This window comes from Anolis sagrei, chromosome 2, assembly GCF_037176765.1.
Source record: "Anolis sagrei isolate rAnoSag1 chromosome 2, rAnoSag1.mat, whole genome shotgun sequence".
Lineage (NCBI taxonomy): Eukaryota > Metazoa > Chordata > Lepidosauria > Squamata > Dactyloidae > Anolis > Anolis sagrei.
Genome location: NC_090022.1, coordinates 287,006,138 through 287,026,447, shown reverse-complemented (window position 1 = coordinate 287,026,447; position 20,310 = coordinate 287,006,138). Strand labels below are relative to the sequence as shown.

General features: G+C 44.4%; 2 protein-coding genes across 3 annotated transcripts in view; both read left to right on the top strand.

The window, feature by feature from the left end:
- The first annotated feature begins 5,446 nt into the window (after positions 1–5,446).
- On the top strand, positions 5,447–13,746 carry ELAC1 (elaC ribonuclease Z 1). The gene is made up of 4 exons (XM_060761160.2): positions 5,447–5,693; positions 8,001–8,180; positions 10,078–10,545; positions 11,704–13,746. Exons 2-4 carry the CDS (start codon positions 8,024–8,026, stop codon positions 12,165–12,167), a joined length of 1,089 nt encoding a protein of 362 aa, XP_060617143.2. The 5' UTR covers positions 5,447–5,693; positions 8,001–8,023; the 3' UTR covers positions 12,168–13,746.
- A 3,911-nt stretch (positions 13,747–17,657) lies between these two features.
- The window catches only part of SMAD4 (SMAD family member 4), a 42,423-nt gene continuing 39,770 nt past the window's right edge, over positions 17,658–20,310 (top strand). For both annotated transcript variants that reach the window (XM_060761261.2, XM_067464653.1), the window contains exon 1: positions 17,658–17,976. The gene's annotated coding sequence lies outside the window, so the exon portion shown is untranslated. The remainder of the gene's footprint in view (positions 17,977–20,310) is intronic.

Genomic DNA, 20,310 nt, shown 5'->3' with positions numbered 1-20,310 from the left:
TTCCTAATTAGGGACTCCAGCCCCGCCCATCTACTCCTAATAAAGCCAGGCAGCGGGGCTTGGAGCCTTAATTCCTTTTGTCCGCGAAAGCAGCAACAACTCGGTGTTCTCTCCTAAAAACAACTATTGGTTTGACTCAAGGACTCCAGTTTGACTACTCTAACAGACAGCAATTCCAACTTGTGCTATCCGGCTAGCTTGTGAAATGGCAGGACTGGACTTACCTGTTCAGATCCATGCTCATTCCACTAGAGCATTGGCAGCCTACATGGCTTTTTTGCACAGTGTGCCTCTGCATGATATCTGTCGGGTGGCCATATGGTCAACACCGCATACTTTTGTCTCCCATTATACATTGGATTTAGCTGCCAAGAAGGAGACGGCTTTTGGGAGAGCAGTACTTTTTTCTGCACTAGCATGACACCCACCATCCGTGGGACTGCTCGCTAGTCTACCACAGGTGTGGATTTCACAGTACCACGCAGAAGAAAGTAAGGTTGCTTACCTGTAACCATGTTTCTTCTAGTGGTAACTGTGAAATTCACACAACCCGCCCATCCTCCCCACATTCTGTCATGCCTTTTATCTCCGACTGTCTTTCGCGGTACGGAATTAAGGCTCCAAGCCCCGCTGCCTGGCTTTATTAGGAGTAGATGGGCGGGGCTGGAGTCCCTAATTAGGAAAAGCTTTCAAGAAAGATCCGAGTCAGCTGCGTGGACGCAGGGAAATACCACAGGTGTGAATTTCACAGTTACCACTAGAAGAAACATGGTTACAGGTAAGCAACCTTACTTTCGGGTTGTTGTAGGTTTTTCCGGGCTATATGGCCATGTTCTAGAAGCATTTTCTCCTGATGTTTCGCCTGCATCTATGCATCTATGGCAAGGAGAGAATGCCTCTAGAACATGGCCATATAGCCCGGAAAAACCTACAACAACCCAGTGATTCCGGCCATGAAAGCCTTCGACAAAAATATATTTGTTGATAAGGAGCTGTGTGTGTATCTAATACGTTTCTTCGCCATCCTCTTGGTAAACAGTTGGGTGTTAAAGATGTTATTTTTATATAAATATAAATGGTGTACTGTACAATGTGTCTGAATGTCTTTTTCTCTAGGAGGCAAAACTCTTTTATCTCTTGATATTCTGCCCATTTGATGATGGGATTTTGTTGTCCTTTTTTGCCTTATGACAGTGGTTCTCAACTTTCCTAATACTGTGACCCCTTAGTACAGTTCCTCATGTTGTGCTGACCCCCAACCATAAAATTATTTTTGTTGCTACTTCATAACTCTAATTTTGCTACTGTTATGAATCGTAATGTAAATATCCGATATATGGGATGTATTTTCATTCACTGGACTAAATTTGGCACAAATACCTGATACGCTCAAATTTGAATATTGGTGGGGTTGGTTGGGAGGGATTGATTTTGTCATTTGGGAGTTGTAGTTGCTGGGATTTATAGTTCACCTACGTCAAAGAGCATTCAGAATTCCACCAGCGATGGAATTGAACCAAACTTGGCACACAGAATTCTCATGGCCAACAGAAAATACTGGAAGGGTTTGGTGGGCATTGACTTTGAGTTTGGGAGTTGTAGTTCACCTACATCCAGAAAGCACTGTGGACTCAAACAATGAGGGATCCGGACCAAACTTGGCACAGATACTCAATATGCCCAAATGTGAACACTGGTGGAGTTTGGGAGCAATAGACCTTGACATTTGGGAATTGTAGTTGCTGGGATTTATAGTTCACCTACATTCAAAGAGCATTCTGAACTCCACCAATGATGGAATTGTACCAAATGGCACACAGAACTCCCACGAGCAACAGAAAATACTGGAAGGGTTTGGTGGGCATTGACCTTGAGTTTTGGAGTTGTAGTTCACCTACCTCCAGAGAGTACTATGGACTCAAACAATGATAGATCCGGACCAAACGGCACGAATATTCAATATGTCCAAATGTGGACACTGGTGGAGTTTGGGGAAAATAGACCTTGACATTTGGGAGTTGTACTTCCTAGGATTTATAGTTCACCTACAATCAAAGAGCATTCTGAACCCCACTAATGATAAAATTGGGCCAGACTTCCCACACAGAAACCACATAATTGATTAGACTGTGTTTTCTGATGGTCTTTTGTGACCCCTCTGATACCCCCCCCCCCCGGCTATGACCCCCCAGGGATCCCAACCCCCAGGTTGAGAAACATTGCCTTATGACATGTATCCATTTGTTGCACTTTGCCACTCTCCCAATCCTCACTTTACATTTGTTTTCTTTTTAGTAACTTATTCAGTATGCAGTTTTTAACAGTCGTATTTAATGGTAGTTCTGGGGTTCAGTCCATGAAGACACCTCTTAGTGACCATGCTGGTTTGATGTGATGCATATGCTGGAGACTTCTTTAAAAACACTTTGGAATTGATTTGCACAGCATATTGATTGGTGAGATTAGGGAATAGGAAATTCCTAATTTTAAAAATATTTTTTCTTCCTCTATTGTCAGACAAGGAACTGTTTCTACAGCGGGTGCTATTGAGAAATCTGAATCAGGATTTTTCTGCAGCTGCCATGAAAATGGGGTTATGTGTGCAGAGAAAAGCAGAGCTTGACAAACAAACAAAGAAGGAGACTGACTGACCAATTTTCCCATTCCAGAGGATTCTGGGAGACGTAGTTAAAAATGTCCTCAAGTTTCAGGGAGGAATCAGGACCCTTTCCTTATAATCAATGTAGGAAAGCGGAGACTGCATTCTTGCTTTTTTTCTTATCAGGCTATAAGGAAAACCCGCCTATCTTTGGCAGGTGAAAAAGTCACAAGAGATGCAAAAGCAAGGAGAAAACCTAGAAATACGTTCTGTTGATCGCTCTGAATTGTGTATAGGCTGCAGGAGGAGGTGAAAGCAAATCAAATGCCTTTTGAGGGAGCAGTTCTCTCAGAGGCAAAACTAAAAAGAAACTTCACAATGTTAATTTTCTGCTCTGTGTTTTGAAATGCGAGTTTATTTTTCTCCTTTGTTAATATCGTAACTGTACTCTGAGATGTGTTAGGTCTTCTATTTTCATAGTAAAAGCCTTTCCAATTGCTGGTGTCGTGTGTTTAATTTTCTCATATTGCTCCAGTTAGATCCATCTTCCCTGCACCTCACCCATTCATTCATTTACCTCTTTTCACCCAGTTTGACCATGAAACTGGTCTATGATCTTGGTGCAATCACACTTTCTTTGTTTTACCTGCATTGCCAAGGCCCCTTCTACACTGCCATATAATCCTGATTATCAAAACAGATAATCCAGGTTATTTATTTGAGCTGGATTATCTGAGTCTACACTGCCATATAATCCAATTCAAAGCAGATCATCTGGATTGTCGAAGGCTTTCATGGCCGGAATCACTGGGTTGTTGTAGGTTTTCTCGGGCTATATGGCCATGTTCTAAAGGCATTTTCTCCAGACGTTTTCCCTGCATCTATGGCAAGCATCCTCAGAGGTAGTGAGGTCTGTTGGAAATAGGAAAAGGGGTTTATATATCTGTGGAATGACCAGGGTGGGACAAAGGACTCTTGCCTGCTGGAGCCAGGTGTGAATGTTTCAACTCACCACCTTGATTAGGGACATCTAATCACCTCTCAACAAAAGATTCCCCCAGGCACTAACAAGCCACACCAAACAACTGCCAGGCCATCTAACGCTAATCAAGGTTGTGCTGTCGCACGCTAGGCCTCTGCATAAGACTGTAGACAGGACATAAATTCCCATGTGCCCAACGGGACGCCAGGGCTGCCTCAGATTAAAGGCCCTTGGATTCCCCCAAACAGAGTCTTTAGATTGCTTAAAGGTTCAACAATGTTCTTTATTAATGAAAACAAACAGGTACTTTCAAGCTTTCTTAACAGTCTATTGGCTCTTGCAATCCTGTTCACTGGGAACAGTTAGTTAATTAACTGTAATTAACTAATGGGGAAATCCTTAACTTCTAATCTGGGCAGTCTGTACTTGCCTCTGTTGGCGTGGAGCCCCTGCACCCGGTACCAACTGTGTCTAGCTTCCGCGAGCGACCCTTACCAAGCAGAGCTTTGTAGACTTCCAGGGGAAAAGAAGGAGTTCAGGTTTCAGTGATGGCTGGCTGAAGTCCTTCAGCAAAGGAGCTGTAAGGCTGTAAAATCCTCAATCAAGCTGTGGGGCCTTTTCTCCCCGGCCAAGCCATGGGCTGTATATCTCCCTGGCCAAGCCATGGGCTGTATAACCCCGGCCAAGCTGTAGGCTGTATATCTCCCTGGCCAAGCCGTGGGGCTGTATCTCCCCGGCCAAGCCGTAGAAGACGAAGCTTTCTACAGGAGCTCTTGGTATTATGTCCTGCGTGGAAAGCTGCTCTGTGTGGACTGAACCAAAAAGGCTCCTATTCCCTCCAAAAACCCAAAAAGGGGGCGGGACCAGGGAACCTAACTATAATTGACAGGTGGCTTGCCCTATGATTGCAGCCAAAAGAAGCCATCTATCTGCAGAGTCCCTGAAACTTAGGACTATAACAAACATTCAATGCAAAGCAAACAAAATTGGAGCTCCTGGTACAGCTGTACCTGCACAAAGGTGGTCAGCTGAAACATTCACACCTAGCTCCAACAGACAAGAGTTCTTTTTCCCACCCTGGTCATTCCTCAGATATATAAACCCATTTTCTTAGTTCCAACAGACCTCACTACCTCTGAGGATGCTTGCCACAGATGCAGGTGAAACGTCAGGAGAGAATGCCTCTAGAACATGGCCATATAGCCTGAAAAAACCTACAACAACCTAGATCTCATTTGCTGAAGAGAATCAAGGAAAAGTGAAAACTGAGGGGAAGCAGAAAAACTATAATATAACTTTATTTTAATTTTATTTTAAAAATATATCAAATCACCAAAAGAAGAAGGAAGTCAACACATACAAATTTTTTTCTTTTGCATTTTTAATTTTTATTTTTTTGGTTCCCCTTTTTCCTCCTTTCACTTGCCTACTTTCTGTTCACAAGAATGTTCTCCCACTTTCAATCTATATAAATAAAAATGTAATGTTTGTTGTGGGATTGACATAACTCAAAAACCACTGGACGAATTGCAGTCAAATTTGGCCACAAGACACCTACTAACCCAAGGAGTGACCCATCACTCAAGGAGCATTCTGTCACTGGAGGGGAATTGCATCAAGAGGGCTGGAGAGAATACACTATGTAACATGATTTTTGTTCCTGGGTTATAAATGTCATTTCCCAATTGGTTTGAATAACTTTGAATAAACTTTCATTCAACATTGTTGCAAGGGAAAAGCTGGCCACTCCTCCTCCTGAAAGGTCCAGCCCAGGAAATACCTTGGTTTGCCTTCCCTTTTGGACTTCAGCTCCCAGAATCCCTCATCATTAGCCAAGGCAGCTGAGGCTTCTGGGAGTTGAAGTCCCAAATCCTTGAGCACGTGACTCTCAATTCTCGTGCAATAAGCAATGCAAAAAAAAGCCTGAGCTTGCATAGGGAAAGGAATTCAGTTTTCTCCCATTTCCTGTCGTTTGGTGGATTAATTTCGGATTTTAAGAAACAGTAAATACGTTTCGAAGCAAGAAAAAAATCCGCTTTTAAAGAAAGAGCCTTTTATGTCTGTTTTGGAAGGTGAGATGTCAACTTAGAAGGAAGATTTCCAGCAAAGAAGGTGAGTAGGAAAACGACACATCTTAACATGCATGCATTTTGTGAGTCTGTAAATAGTGACATTTCTTGAAAGCTGCCCTCTGCAGTTGAGTCGGACTGCAACTCCCATCATCCCCATTCAGTCCCAATGGAAATGGCTGTCGGATGCATCCATATGGAGGTCTAGCTCAGGGGTGCCCAATCTTTGGTTCTCCAATTTTTTGAACTATTAGTATTATTACTATTCTATTTATTTATTGTATCAGCTTACTTAGACATACCCCATTTTCCCCTAGTTTTAACAAGGATATTTACATATCCTTGACTTGTTTTCTTTTGTCAATAGGTTAATAATACATATGTAAATATTTGTTATATTAGGCTATCATTTATACAGACTGTGTGTGTGTCTGTATGTCTTCATATATATATAATATCCACATTATTGAAATTATATACATATCTATTCTGTTTTAGAAGTATTAACTCATCAATTATCTTGCTTGCTTGCATGTTGCAAGTCGCTTCTGGTCTCTTCTGGATCTATGCTGATGATCGTGCCATTACTGCTCAAGCAGGAGCTTTGGGATGGTTGAACAGAAACTCTCTGAAGCTCTAGGTGCTCTAACTGCCTATTACAGGGAAAACCAGCTGATCCCTAATCCATCTAAAACACAGACATGTGCCTTTCACCTTAAGAACAGGCAAGCATCCCGAGCTCTGAGGATTACCTGGGAAGGAATCCCACTGGAGCATTGCAGCGCACCCAAATATCCGGGAGTCACTCTGGACCGTGCTCTGACCTACAAGAAGCACTGCCTGAATATCAAGCAAAAGGTGGGTGCTAGAAACAATTTCATACGAAAGTTGACTGGCACAACCTGGGGATCACAACCAGACATAGTGAAGACATCTGCCCTTGCGCTTTGCTACTCTGCTGCTGAGTATACATGCCCAGTGTGGAACACATCTCACCACACTAAAACAGTGGATGTGGCTCTTAATGAGACATGCTGCATTATCACGGGGTGTCTGCGCCCTACACCACTGGAGAAATTACACTGTCTAGCCGGTATTGCACCACCTGACATCCGCCGGGAAGTAGTAGCCAATAGTGAAAGGACCAAGTCAGAGACATCTCCAGCCCACCCCGTTTGGGTATCAGCCAGCACATCAACGACTTAAATCAAGTCATAGTTTTCTAAGATCTACAGAGACACTCGCTGGAACACCCCAGCAAGCGAGAGTCCAAAAGTGGCAGGCTCAAACCCAGAACCTCAACCAATGGCTGATAAAAAATGAGAGACTCCCCCCCTGGGCAAACAGAAAACTGGGCGACTTGGAAGGCGCTGAACAGACTGCGCTCTGGCACCACGAGATGCAGAGCCAATCTTAAGAAATGGGGCCACAAAGTGGAATCCACAACATGCGAGTGTGGAGAAGAGCAAACCACTGACCACCTGCTGCAATGCAACCTGAGCCCTGCTACATGCGCAATGGAGGGCCTTCTTGCGGCAACAACAGAGGCACTTCAAGTGGCCAGATACTGGTCAAAGGACATTTAAACAACTACCAAGCTTGCAAATTCTGTGTTTTGTCTGTCTGTTTGTTTGTTTGTTTTTGTTAAAAATGTAATACAAATGTCTGGTTGCTGATGACACGATGGCAAGGCAATCAATTATCTTCCATCATTTGTGTATTAGAATTCACTGTTATATTTATTAATACCTTAGGAGCTGCGGTGGTCCAATGGGTTTGTGCCGGCAGAACTGCTGTCCTTTAGGTTGGCTGTTCAAATCCAGGGAGCAGTGTGAGCATCAGTCTGTCAGCTCCAGCTTCCCATGCAGGGACATGATAGAAGCTTCCCACAGGATGGTAACACATTTGGGTATCCCCTGGGCAACGTCTTTGTAGACGGCCGATTCTCTCTCATCACAAGCGACTTGCAGTATATTCTCAATTTGCTTCAGGCACGATAAAAAACTAATTTATTGTCGAAGGCTTTCATGGCTGAAATCACTGGGTTGCTGTGAGTTTTCTGGGCTATATGGCTATGTTCTAGAATCCTAGAGTTGGAAGAGACCCCATGGGCCATCCAGTCCAACCCCCCTGCCAAGAAGCAGGAATATTGCATTCAAAACACCCCTGACAGATGGCCATCCAGTTTCTGTTTAAAAGCTTCCACAGAAGGAGCCTCCACCACACTCCGGGGCAGAGAGTTCCACTGCTGAACAGCTCTCACAGTTAGGAAGACGACGTCCCTCCACATTTGCAGATTTGACATTTCTGGATTGAATTATGTATTTGCCTCTGTTTCCCTCTCCTTCAGGTGCTGCACTGCTTCTGAATAAAATGTCAATGGATGTGACATTCCTGGGGACGGGGGCTGCTTATCCATCTCCAACTCGAGGTGCCTCTGCTACAGTTGTTCGCTTCGAAGGAGAATGCTGGCTGTTTGATTGCGGTGAAGGGACGCAGACCCAGTTCATGAAAAGTCAACTGAAAGCAGGTTAATTCTAGAGGTTCACATTTGTCTGTTCGTTTCCCACTTACTGGTGGGGATTGTGGTTTCTTGACGACGGGCCACTTTAAAAAAAGACACCTCAAGAGCAACTGCTAGTAACAGTGCGCAGGAAAGGGGAATCTTTGCATGCTTGAAATACAAATATTAAAAGGTTGGGGGAAGTTGCTGGGAGTCTTTTGGGCTCCCAGCATTTCTCAACTCACATGACTTCTTGGTTGGGGGATTCTTGGAGCTGTAACACTATTTTTGTTCTTGGGTTCTAAATATATTTTTTTAATTGGTTGAATATCTCATTGACTCTCAACCAATTTATTTATTTATTTACAACAGAGGTTCTCAAACTTTTTAAACAGAGGGCCAGGTCACTGTCCCTCAGACTGTTGGAGGGCCAGATTATAATTTGGGGGGAAAAACATGAATGAATTCCTATGCACACTGCACATATCTTACTTATAGTGCAAAAGACACTTGAAAACAATACAATAACTGAAATGAAGAATAATTTTAACAAATATAAACTTATTCGTATTTCATTGGGAAGCGTGGGCCTGCTTTTGACTGATAAGATAGAATTGTTGTTGTTGTTGTTGTTGTTGTGTGCTTTTAAGAGTTAGGTTGACCCTGAGCGAGGGCCGGGTAAATGACCTTGGAGGGCTGTATCTGGCCCTCGGGCCTTAGTTTGGGGACCCCTGATTTACAGTATTTATATTCTGCCCTCCTCTCCCCGCAGGGGACTCAGTGCACATATACATAGCAAAAATTCAATGCCATAGACACACAACATATATAGACAAACACGCATCACGCGGGGCCAAGGGACAGGGCCTTCTTGGTGGTGACCCCCTGGCTGTGGAATTCTCTCCCCAATGAGATCAGGTCGGCTTCATCTTTCCTTTCCTTTAGGAAGAAACTGAAATCATGGTTTTGGAACCAGGCTTTTGTCCAGCAAGCATGACACTTTGGATGTCGAACTGGACTCCATGATTGTGATAATAATGGAAATGGCTACATGATTGTGATAATAATGTTTTAACTGTTTTTAACCTATTTATTGTTTTATATTGCTGTTATATTTGCCATATTTGTTGCGGCATCAAATTGTTGCCAGTATAAGCCGCTCTGAGTCCCCCATCCAGGGGTTGAGAAGGGCGGGGTAAGAAATGTAAATAAATAAATAAATAAACACAGGGGCAATTTAAGCTTCATGAGGGTATTCTCGAATTCCGGACCCTGGGGGAGCTGTTGTTTCACGGTCTGCTTGTGACACCTAGTCCTTGATGGAGTACTTCCTCATTCTTTCATCCATTGCTGGAGATTTTTATGGCATCGTCAATTATTTATTTATTTACTTTAGTTCTATACCGCTTTTCTCAGCCCGTAGGCGACTCAAAGCGGTTTACATAGTACAAATTATCACAAGACAGTATCATAGGCAATTAAAACACATTATACATAACAGTCAATATCAATAAACAGTCAGTTCAGTTAGCCTGCCCCACATAAGCGGTACTTAAATTTCCTACTTTACAGATGCAACTGTCTTTCAGGCTGCAAAGGTTGACAGCAAGCTAGACAAATGGTCGGGAGCTTACTCCGACCCAGGCTTGCTTCGAACTCATGACCTTTCAGTCAGTGGTGATTTAATGCAGCTGACTCCTAGCCAACTGCACCTCAGCCCGGTCAACCACAAAAAAAAAAGAAGTTTCTGGAGTATAACAATTCCTTTCAAAGTACCACACAATTAATCAGGAATAAAACTTTCAGACCAGGAACAGAAAAAATTCAAATTTTCTTACATAGAGTCACCTAACTTCCCAGGCTGTGTGTGTGTCATGAAGTCTTGTTTCATCCTCATTTGAACCCCTGCTTATTACCTTCTCAGGAAGAATTACCAAGATCTTTATCACTCATCTTCATGGAGACCATTTCTTTGGTTTGCCTGGACTTCTCTGCACAATCAGCCTTCAGAGTGATCCTGCCGCAAACAAGCTTCCGGTTGATATTTATGGACCGCTTGGACTGCGGAGCTTTCTTTGGAGAATTATGGCGCTGTCTCACTCCCAGCTCGCATTCCCTTACGTTGTGCATGAACTGGTGCCCACGCCGGATCAGTGCCCTGAAGAAGAACGCAAGGAGCTGTCTTTCGTGTACAGAGATGACGCCCTGCCTGAAGGAATGCCAGGGAGAACGGTTTACCTTGATCCCACTGATGATTCGTATCCCTTGGTAGACAATGAACAGTTTGTGATGAAGGCGTTCAGACTATTTCATCGCATCCCTTCCTTTGGGTTCCTGGTGGAAGAGAAGCTGCGGCCAGGCAGGCTCAATGTGCAGAAGCTGAAGGAACTGGGTAAAAACTGTTGGAGGTTGTAAATGTAAATAAACAGAAGCTTTACCACAGTTTCTGAACCAAAATATACCCTGCAGTATAATAATGTGTCACTCAGATTTGTGTAACGAGTAACAGTAACTTTACTTCAGTTCTAAAGGTCAAACAGCACAACAATATATACAGCAGTCTCTCTGAATTCTTACAGAGGACAGAGGGGATAAACAGTCCTTTTAAACAGTATTTAAAATATGCTTCGTGTCTTAGAAATGATCAGGCTTCAGAGAGTTGGCAGCCATTTCTTTCCTGGCTGACCCACAAATACAAAGTTGCTGGGTGTGAGAGATCCCTCTATATCTTCCCTCTAGCCCAGAGTTTCTTAAGACCATTAGAAAACAAAGTATTTTCTGTTGGTCATGGGAAATTTGACCCAGTTCTAGTGGGGTTCAGAATGCTCTTTGATTGTAGGTGAACTATAAATCCCAGCAACTACAACTCCCAAATATTAAGGTCTATTTTCCCCAAACTCCACCAGTGTTCACATTTGGCCGTATTGAGTATCCATGCCAAACTTGGTCCAGATCCATCATTGTTTTAGTCCACAGTGCTCTCTGTTTGTAGGTGAACCACAACTCCAAAACTCAAGGTCAATGCCCACCAAACCTTTCCATTCTTTTGTGTTGGTCATGGGAGTTCTGTGTGCCAAATTTGGTTCAATTCCATTGCTGGTGAAGTTCAGAATGCTCTTTGAGTATAGGTAGACTATAAATCCAAATATATAGAACACAGAGTCAGCACTTTCTTCTCTCTCTGAGGTGAAAGTGACAGTTAAAACCGTTTGTCTTAGCAGCAAACCAGAGACATTAGCCAATCAGAACTCTGGCTCATGGCATGCTCAGCCAGTCAGCTGCCGATCAGAGAAGTGGGTAAGAAATAATAATAATAATAATAATAATAATAATAATAATAATAATAATAATAACCCTCCCTTCCAAAAGCCTGCAAAAGGATCCACACCTGGAGAACGAGTTCACTAAAAATATATGCAATGTTTATTTTTAATTTTTTTACATTTTTATATTCTGCTTTTCCTCCAGTAAAGATACAAATGTATATTGAAACTGTGTGGAACGAAGAGCCATTTGGAAGATAACATCATCCCTGTGCTTTAATTTCTAGGAGTTCAGCCCGGCCCAATGTATGGCAAACTGAAAGAAGGTATCACGGTTGTCCTAGAAAATGGAACCACAATTTCTCCGTCGGACGTCTTAGAAGAACCTCTTCCTGGAAGGAAAATTTGCATTTTAGGAGACTGCTGTGGTATGGTTGGAGAAGGAGCTGCATCCCTGTGCCACGGAGTTGATATCTTGGTTCACGAAGCCACGCTAGACGATAGCCAGATGGACAAAGCCAAGGAACATGGGCACAGCACTCCGAAAATGGCGGCAGAGTTTGCAAAGCGGTGTAAAGTCAAGAAGCTGGTTCTGTCTCATTTGAGTCAGAGGTATAAGCCCACCAGTCAGGTTGCTGCGGGAGACCTGGATGTCTTAGAATTGAAGAGGCAAGCGGAGTTGGTGCTGGACGGGCAAGAGGTCATGCTGGCAGAGGACTTTATGACCATAGCTGTTCCACTGAAAAAATGAAAACAAAATAGTACTACTTGACTCCAAAACAGGAGAAATTTCCTGAAACAAGATTCTTTTTCGCAGGTACATGGTGTATGTTTACAACAGAGTTCCATTCCACATTTGTTTTGTAATGCTTGGTTGAAAGGGATTGGTTGAGGGCACATAGGACTAAGTGATGGATCTCTCTTCTTAATATCAATTTCTGCACTTCTTTGGAGTCCTTAGTAATATAACAATGATTGAAATTTCCCCATGGGCTTTAGAAGAACATATTTGTTCTGCATAATGTTTAACACCAACTCTTATTTCATCAACTCGGAACTTATTGAATTAATGCTGTGCTGTTTGGGAGTAACAAACCTTACTGTTGAGTAAATATACACAGGGATTGGGCTATGGAGATTCCTAGAGAGACCATATTAATCAAATCTGCAAAAATTAATATTATGAATAATATTTCTATAACTTTAAAGCATAGGTCCTTTTTATTGCAATTTTACAATAATAATAATAATAATAATAACAACAACAACAGCAACAATACTCTGGGTGGATCATAGTTTATATACGCAGCAAACATTTAATGCCATTTGGACAGACAGGACAGAACAGACAGAAAGGAGACATGTTGTGTTGACATCCAGCTTTCTGTGCTCAAATCCAGCCGTGGGGGTGGGTGGGTGGGTGCTTTCGATCCATTCTCTATGACGAAGCGCCATCAGGTCTTCCTCCTTCTGTTTGGTCACCAGCATTTTCTGGTCTTTTTCTTTTATGGTGTCATAAAATACCTCCCCCGCTTTTTAGTAGTACCTAATTTCTCTACTTACAGCTCTAAGCTGTTTTTGAACTGCTTAGGTAAACAGTGAGCTGGGCTGACAGTCAGGTGCTCACTCTGACCTGGGCTTTGAACTAGCAAACTTTCAGTTGGTAGATCTTATTGCTGTTGGTGGTGATTTAGCAGTTGTTCTATAGCCTGGCCCAGTAAGAGAAAGTGTATCAAAACCTTTACAGTTTTACACAAAGAACAACATTTAGACATGCTAACATACATACAGACATGCTAACATACATTGAATCCACAAACAACCTACAGTTATATTGGTTAACAAACAAAGGGGAAATACATTTTTACTCTGCATTCGCATTAACCATACATATTCATTCATCCTCATGCATCCAAATAATACCTTCTCCTTTCTCTCTCCTTGGAAAAGCACCTGCTTAAGCCAGACCCTGCTTTCCCTGCAGCCAACAGACAGTTCCAAAACTTCCAGAAAGCCATAACACAATGCCAAGGATCAGATCCGTTTTCCCTACAGCAGGAACTGACTCACTGCAAATGTATCAGGACTCCAAAATTACACTCCTTTCTCTTCCCATGAGAAAAGGAGGCAAGGACCAGACTGTGTTCCATTGCAGATCTGCCACTTCCAAAGGTACACCATCTCTTTCCTTCCCATGGAGAGAGCATGGCGGGTGGACCAGACTCCTCCAATCTGCCACAATTTTAGAAATATTAGAAGGTCTCTTATATAGTAATATTTCTTGCTGATGTTGTTCCAAATAATGTAAATAAATGATAGATGTTTTTCCAGCCTGAAATATCCTGGCTTCATCTCAGCTCCTGGCAGATGCTGACTCTCCACTCACACTTGCTTCAAACAGACAAGGGTTCTTTCTCCGACCCTGGACTCCACTTGTCTCATTTCCACAGACCTCTGAACAAACCCCTGAGGATGCTTGCCACATATACAGGTGAAACATCAGGACAGAATGCAACTGGAACATGGCCATACAGCCCGGAAAACTCACAGCAACCCAGTGATTCCAGCCAAGAAAGCCTTCAACCAACAAATCCTATCAAACTCTGCAAAAAAGTTCCTTTCCTCTCAGGGTGCTTCTACACTGCATAATTACTGCAGATTGAGACCACTTTAACTGCCATGTCTCGATGCTATGGAATCATGGGAGTTCTAGTTTTACATGGTCTTTGGTACCTCATCAAACTACAACACCCATGATTCCATAGCATTGAGCCATGGCAGTTAAAGTTGTCTCAAACTTGCATTAGTTCTACCATGTTGACTCCATCCTATTTGGGAATTCATTCTGGAGATCAAGAATTAATTCAGCCCAGTGGACAGCAAACAAATTATTTCCAAGCAGGATTGTAGTGCTTTGAAGTTTAATAGTAGGGTTGTGTGCGTGCCTCCTTGCTAAGTTGGAGGCATTTCATGTTCCATGTGCCACCGCCAGCAAAAACAGCTTTGTGGAACAGGGAGGTGCAAAGACTTCAGAAATGTGGTTTATTCTCCCCGTGGTATAAGATGTCACGAAACAGGAGAGCTCTCATTTCCCCTTTAGCTACCGAATTCAAGTGCATCCAGAGTTTGAACACACTCCTGGCAGCCTCCCTCCCTCCCAGATCCCCTCTCTAGCTCAGATATCCTTGATCTAAATTTAAACTCGGCAAGCCCAGTGGGTACGGAGAGCTAAATCTTGCCCATGTTCAAATAAACAGGGTGTGGTTTAGATGGACGATTCCAGCTGCAAACACATTCTGTCCTTTAAATAGCAGGGGCTGACTCAGCTCAGTCAGGGTTTCCTTCTCTTCATGGGCCAAGCCAAGGAAAATTTCCTGTAGCTAATCACTTGCGCGTTCAACGCCTTTCCGCAAGCTGGGTCCTGGTCCATTTGTATGTCATGGCAGACTGAATGCCTTTCCAGTTGGTGGCTCCAAAATACTGGATTTTGACATTCTAGTTTTTGACACTCAACAAATGTGTTGATTTTAAAAACTGGATTATATTATTTTGATTATTTCTTGCTGGTAAGGAAATACATAGCATGTACCTATGCTCTTGCAAGCAACCTGTCCTTTGGACCTATCCAAACAAGAAGTCATAGAATCATAGAATCAAAGAGTTGGAAGAGACCTCATTTATTTATTATTTATTTATTTTATCTACTTATACCCTGCCCTTCTCACCCCGGGGGGGGACGGGGACTCAGGGCGGATTACAGGAAAGGCACAATTAGATGCCCAAATCACACAACAAACAATACAAAATATAACAATTCAACAATTAAAATAAAACATCAATACCTAATAAAATCATAAAAACTATCTCATGTCAGAGTCCATATATCAGAGTCCATATATCCATTCCATTCCATTGTCCTTGTCTATCGACAGGTCCTTTAGTTAGTTGTCAGCATGGCCAAAAGCTTGGTCCCACATCCAGGTCTTTAGTTTTTTCCTAAACGCTAGAAGGGAAGTCGTCGATGTGATCTCCCCGGGGAGTGAGTTCCACAAGTGAGGGGCCACCACTGAGAAGGCCCTGCTCCTCGTCCCCGCCAGCCTCACTTGTGCCACTGGCGGGGTCGAGAGCAGGGCCTCCCCAGAAGATCTTAAACTTCGAGGTGGGATGTAGAGGGAGATCAGTTCGGACAAATACACTGGGCCGGAACCGTATAGGGTTTTGTAGGTCAAAACCAGCACTTTGAATTGTGCTCGGAATTGGATCGGCAGCCAGTGGAGCTGACGCAACAGGGGGGTGGTGTGCTCCCTGTACGCCGCTCCGGTGAGCAATCTGGCTGCTTCTCGCTGGAAGTTTCCGAGCAGTCTTCAAAGGCAACCCCACGTAGAGTGCGTTGCAGTAATCCAACCGGGATGTGACAAGAGCGTGGACCACCGTGGTCATCCAGTCCAACCCCCTGCCAAGAAGCAGGAATGTTGCATTCAAATCACCCCTGACAGATGGCCATCCAGCCTCTGTTTAAAAGCTTCCAAAGAGGGAGCCTCCACCACACTCCGGGGCAGTGCTGGACGGCTCTCACAGTCAGGAATTTCTTCCTCATGTTCAAATGGAATCTCCTCTCTTGTAGTTTGAAGCCATTGTTTCGCGTCCTAGTCTCCAAGGAAGCAGAAAACAAGCTTGCTCCCTCCTCCCTGTGGCTTCCTCTCACATATTTATACATGACTATCATATCTCCTCTCAGCCTTCTCTTCCTCAGGCTAAACATGCCCAGCTCCTTAAGCCGCTCCTCATAGGGCTTGTTCTCCAGACCCTTGATCATTTTAGTCGCTCTCCTCTGGACACATTCCAGCTTGTCAATATCTCTCTTGAATTGTGGTGCCCAGAATTGAACACAATACTCCAGGTGTGGTCTAATCAAAGTGGAATAGAGGGGTAGCATTACTTCCCTAGATCTAGACACTATGCTCCTATTGATGCAGGCCAAAATCCCATTGGCTTTTTTTGCCGCCACATCACATTGTTGGCTCATGTTTAACTTGTTGTCCACGAGGACTCCAAGATCTTTTTCACACGTACCACTCTCGAGCCAGGCACCCCCCATTCTGTATCTTTGCATTTCGTTTTTCCTGCCTAAGTGGAGTACCTTGCATTTGTCCCTGTTGAACTTCATTTTGTTAGTTTTGGCCCATCTCTCTAATCTGTCAAGATCGTTTTGAATCCTGCTCCTGTCCCCTGGAGTATTGGCTATCCCTCCCAATTTGGTGTCGTCTGCAAACTTGATGATCCTGCCTTCTAGCCCTTCATCTAAGTCATTAATAAAGATGTTGAACAGGACCGGGCCCAGGACGGAACCCTGCGGCACTCCGCTCGTCACTTCTTTCCAGGATGAAGAGGAAGCATTGGGGAGAATCACCCTCTGGGTTCGTCCATTTAACCAATTCCAGATCCACCTCACCGTAGTTTTGCCTAGCCCACATTGGACTAGTTTCCTTGCCAGAAGGTCATGGGGGACCTTGTCGAAGGCCTTACTGAAATCCAGGTACGCTACATCCACGGCATTCCCCGCATCTACCCAGCTTGTAGCTCTATCGAAGAAAGAGATCAGATTAGTCTGGCATGACTTGTTTTTGATAAATCCATGTTGACTATTAGCGATGACTGCATTTGTTTCTAAGTGTTTGCAGACCACTTCCTTAACAATCTTTCCCAGAATCTTGCCTTGAACTGGGTTATCTGAGTCCACACTGCCATATAATCCAGTTCAATGTGGATTTTTATACAGCTGTATGGAAAGTGTCTAAAAAAAAACACCCTTCCACGCATGTTCATTTCTTGAAAAGGATACGACAACCATAAACTTTACGAAGTCAGCGTCGCGCCCGCCCTCCCGCATCCTTTCCAAGGGAAATCACAAGGGATATTTCCCGACACTACGCATGCGCAGTTTACGAGACTGAAAGAGGCGGCAATGAGAGCTTGGAGAGAGAAACAAACGAGGAAGCGTAGTAGTATTGGGGCGCATGCGCAGTTTGTGGGACGGCAATGAGGGATTGGGGGTGAGATGGGACGCATGCGCAGTTTGCGGGACTGAAAGAGGCGGCAATGAGGGCTTGGAGAGAGAAACAAACGAGGAAGCGTAGTAGTATTGGGGCGCATGCGCAGTTTGTGGGACGGCAATGAGGGCTTGGGAGTGAGATGGGACGCATGCGCAGTTTGAGGGACTGACCCGCAGGCGGCAAGGAGGGAAAAAGAAACGAGGAACCATAGTGGCCTGGAGGCGCATGCGCAGTCTGCGAGGGGAAACAGGACCCCGGATGTGGCGCATGCGCGGCGCAATCTGCCTCGGACGTGTCTGCAGCAACAACAACACGGCGACGCAGGAGGCCTCGGCGGTCGGTTGGAACGTTCCTCGCGCCTGAGTTTCAACCGTGCGCAGGCGCAGTGGAGGAGGCGGCGGCGGCGGCCGTGGACTGCCCTCATTCTCGCCTTCCGGAGGCGAGGAGGGAGGACGCGGGCCGGGGAAGGAAGGCCGCGGCGACGGAAGGGTCCCGGCCCAGGCCCAGGCGAGTAGGAACTCCCAGGGATGGATTTAGAGTTGGCAACCATTGGGGAGTTGTGTGGCCATCGTTGGTCCTCGTGAAGGGATTGAACTGGGTTTGCCTCATCAGTCCCACCAAGTTAGGCGAGTTTGGGCTTCTTAATGTGGAGGGAAGTCTGGCCAGTTTAAAATTATTTGGACTCCAAGTCCCACAATTCCTAACAGCGCTGTTAGGGATTGTGGGAGATGGAGTCCAAAGCTGGAATGTGTCCAGAGGAGGGCGACTAAAATGATCAAGGATCTGGAGAACAAGCCCTATGAGGAGCGGCTTAAGGAGCTGGGCATGTTTAGCCTGAAGAAGAGAAGGCTGAGAGGAGATATGATAGCCATGTATAAATATGTGAGAGGAAGCCACAGGGAGGAGGGAGCAAGCTTGTTTTGTGCTTCCTTGGAGACTAGGATGCGAAACAATGGCTTCAAACTACAAGAAAGGAGATTCCATCTGAACATGAGGAAGAACTTCCTGACTGTGAGAGCTATTCAGCAGTGGAACTCTCTGCCCCGGAGTGTGGTGGAGGCTCCTTCTTTGGAAGCTTTTAAACAGAGGCAGGAGGGCCATCTGTCAGGGGTGATTTGAATGCAATATTCCTGCTTCTTGGCAGAATGGGGTTGGACTAGATGGCCCATGAGGTCTCTTCCAACTCTTTGATTCTATGATTCTAAAACACTCAAAGTTGTCTCGGCCCTGATTTAACTAGTCCAGTGTTTCTCAACCTGGGGGTCGTGAGGGAGTGTTAGAGGGGTCGCCAAAGACCATCAGAAAACATAGGTCATGGGGGTTCTGTGTGGAAAGTTTGGTCCAATTCTATCGGTGGGGTCCAGAATGCTATTTTATTGTGGGTGAACTATAAATCCCAACAATTACAACTCCCAAATGGCAAGGTCTATTTTCTCCAAACTCTACCAGTGTTCACATTTGGGCATTTTGAGTATTTGTGCCAAGTTTGATCCAGATCCATCATTGCTTGAGTCCACAGTGTTCTCTGGATGTAGGTGAACTACAACTCCAAAAAACTCAAGGTCAATGTCCACCAGACCTTCCCAGTATTTTCTCATTTGTTGTTCATTCGTTCAGTCATCTCCGACTCTTCGTGACCTCATGGACCAGCCCACGCCAGAGCTCCCTGTCGTCCATCACCACCACCAGCTCCTTCAAAGTCAGTCCAGTCACTTCAAGGATGCCATCCATCCCTCTTGCCCTTGGTTGGCCCCTCTTCCACTTTCCCCAGCATAATTGTCTTCTCTAGGCTTTGCTGTCTCCTCATGATGTGGCCAAAGTACTTCAACTTTGTCTCTAGTATCCTTCCCTCCAGTGAGCAGTCGGGCTTTATTTCCTGGAGGATGGACTGGTTGGATCTTCTCGCAGTCCAAGGCACTCTCAGAACTTTCCTCCAACACCACAGTTCAAAAGCATCGATCTTCCTTCGCTCAGCTTTCCCCAAGGTCCAGCTCTCACATCCATAGAGATAGCTCTACTCTTTACTATTTTATCGAGATTGGACATTGCTCTCCTCCCAAGAAGGAAGCGTCTTCTGATTTCCTGGCCACAGTCTGCATCTGCAGTAATCTTTGCACCTAGAAATACAAAGTCTGTCACGGCCTCCACGATTTCTCCCTCTATTTTCCAGTTGTCAATCATTCTTGTTGCCATAATCTTGGTTTTTTTGATGTTTAGCTGCAACCCGGCTTTTGCGCTTTCTTCTTTCACCTTGATTAGAAGGCTCCTCACCAGTGTTCTCATTTGGGCATATTGAGTATTTGTGCCAAGTTTGATCCAGATCCATCATTGCTTGAGTCCACAGTGTTCTCTGGATGTAGGTGAACTACAACTCCAAAAAACTCAAGGTCAATGTCCACCAGACCTTCCCAGTATTTTCTCATGGTCATGGGAATTCTGTGTGCCCAGTTTGATTCAGTTCCATCATTGGTGGAGTTCAGAAGGCTCTTTGATTTTAGGTGAACTATAAATCCCAGCAACTCCAGCATTACCAAATGACCAAATCAATCACACCCAACCTCACCAGTATTCAAATTTGGGAGTATTGGGTATTTGTGCCAAATTTGGTCCAGTGACTGAAAATACGTCCTGCATATCAGATATTTAGATTACCATTCATAACAGTGGCAAAATTACGGTTGTGAAGTAGCAACGAAAATAATATTATGGTTGGGGGTCGCCACAACATGAGGACCTGTACTAAGGGGCTGCGGCATTAGGAAAGTTGAGAACCACTGAACTAGTCTTACACTAGATTTTGGAATACCTGTCTTTTGCATATACATCCATAATGAGGTATTG

What these genes read in the sequence shown, in the direction of transcription:
- ELAC1 (XM_060761160.2), top strand. Translation starts at nt 8,024, where the DNA reads ATGTCAATGGATGTGACATTCCTGGGGACGGGGGCTGCTTATCCATCT. An exon ending in GAAAAGTCAACTGAAAGCAG is followed by an intron (nt 8,181 to 10,077) that starts GTTAATTCTAGA and finishes TTACCTTCTCAG; the next exon opens with GAAGAATTACCAAGATCTTT. An exon ending in GCAGAAGCTGAAGGAACTGG is followed by an intron (nt 10,546 to 11,703) that starts GTAAAAACTGTT and finishes TTTAATTTCTAG; the next exon opens with GAGTTCAGCCCGGCCCAATG.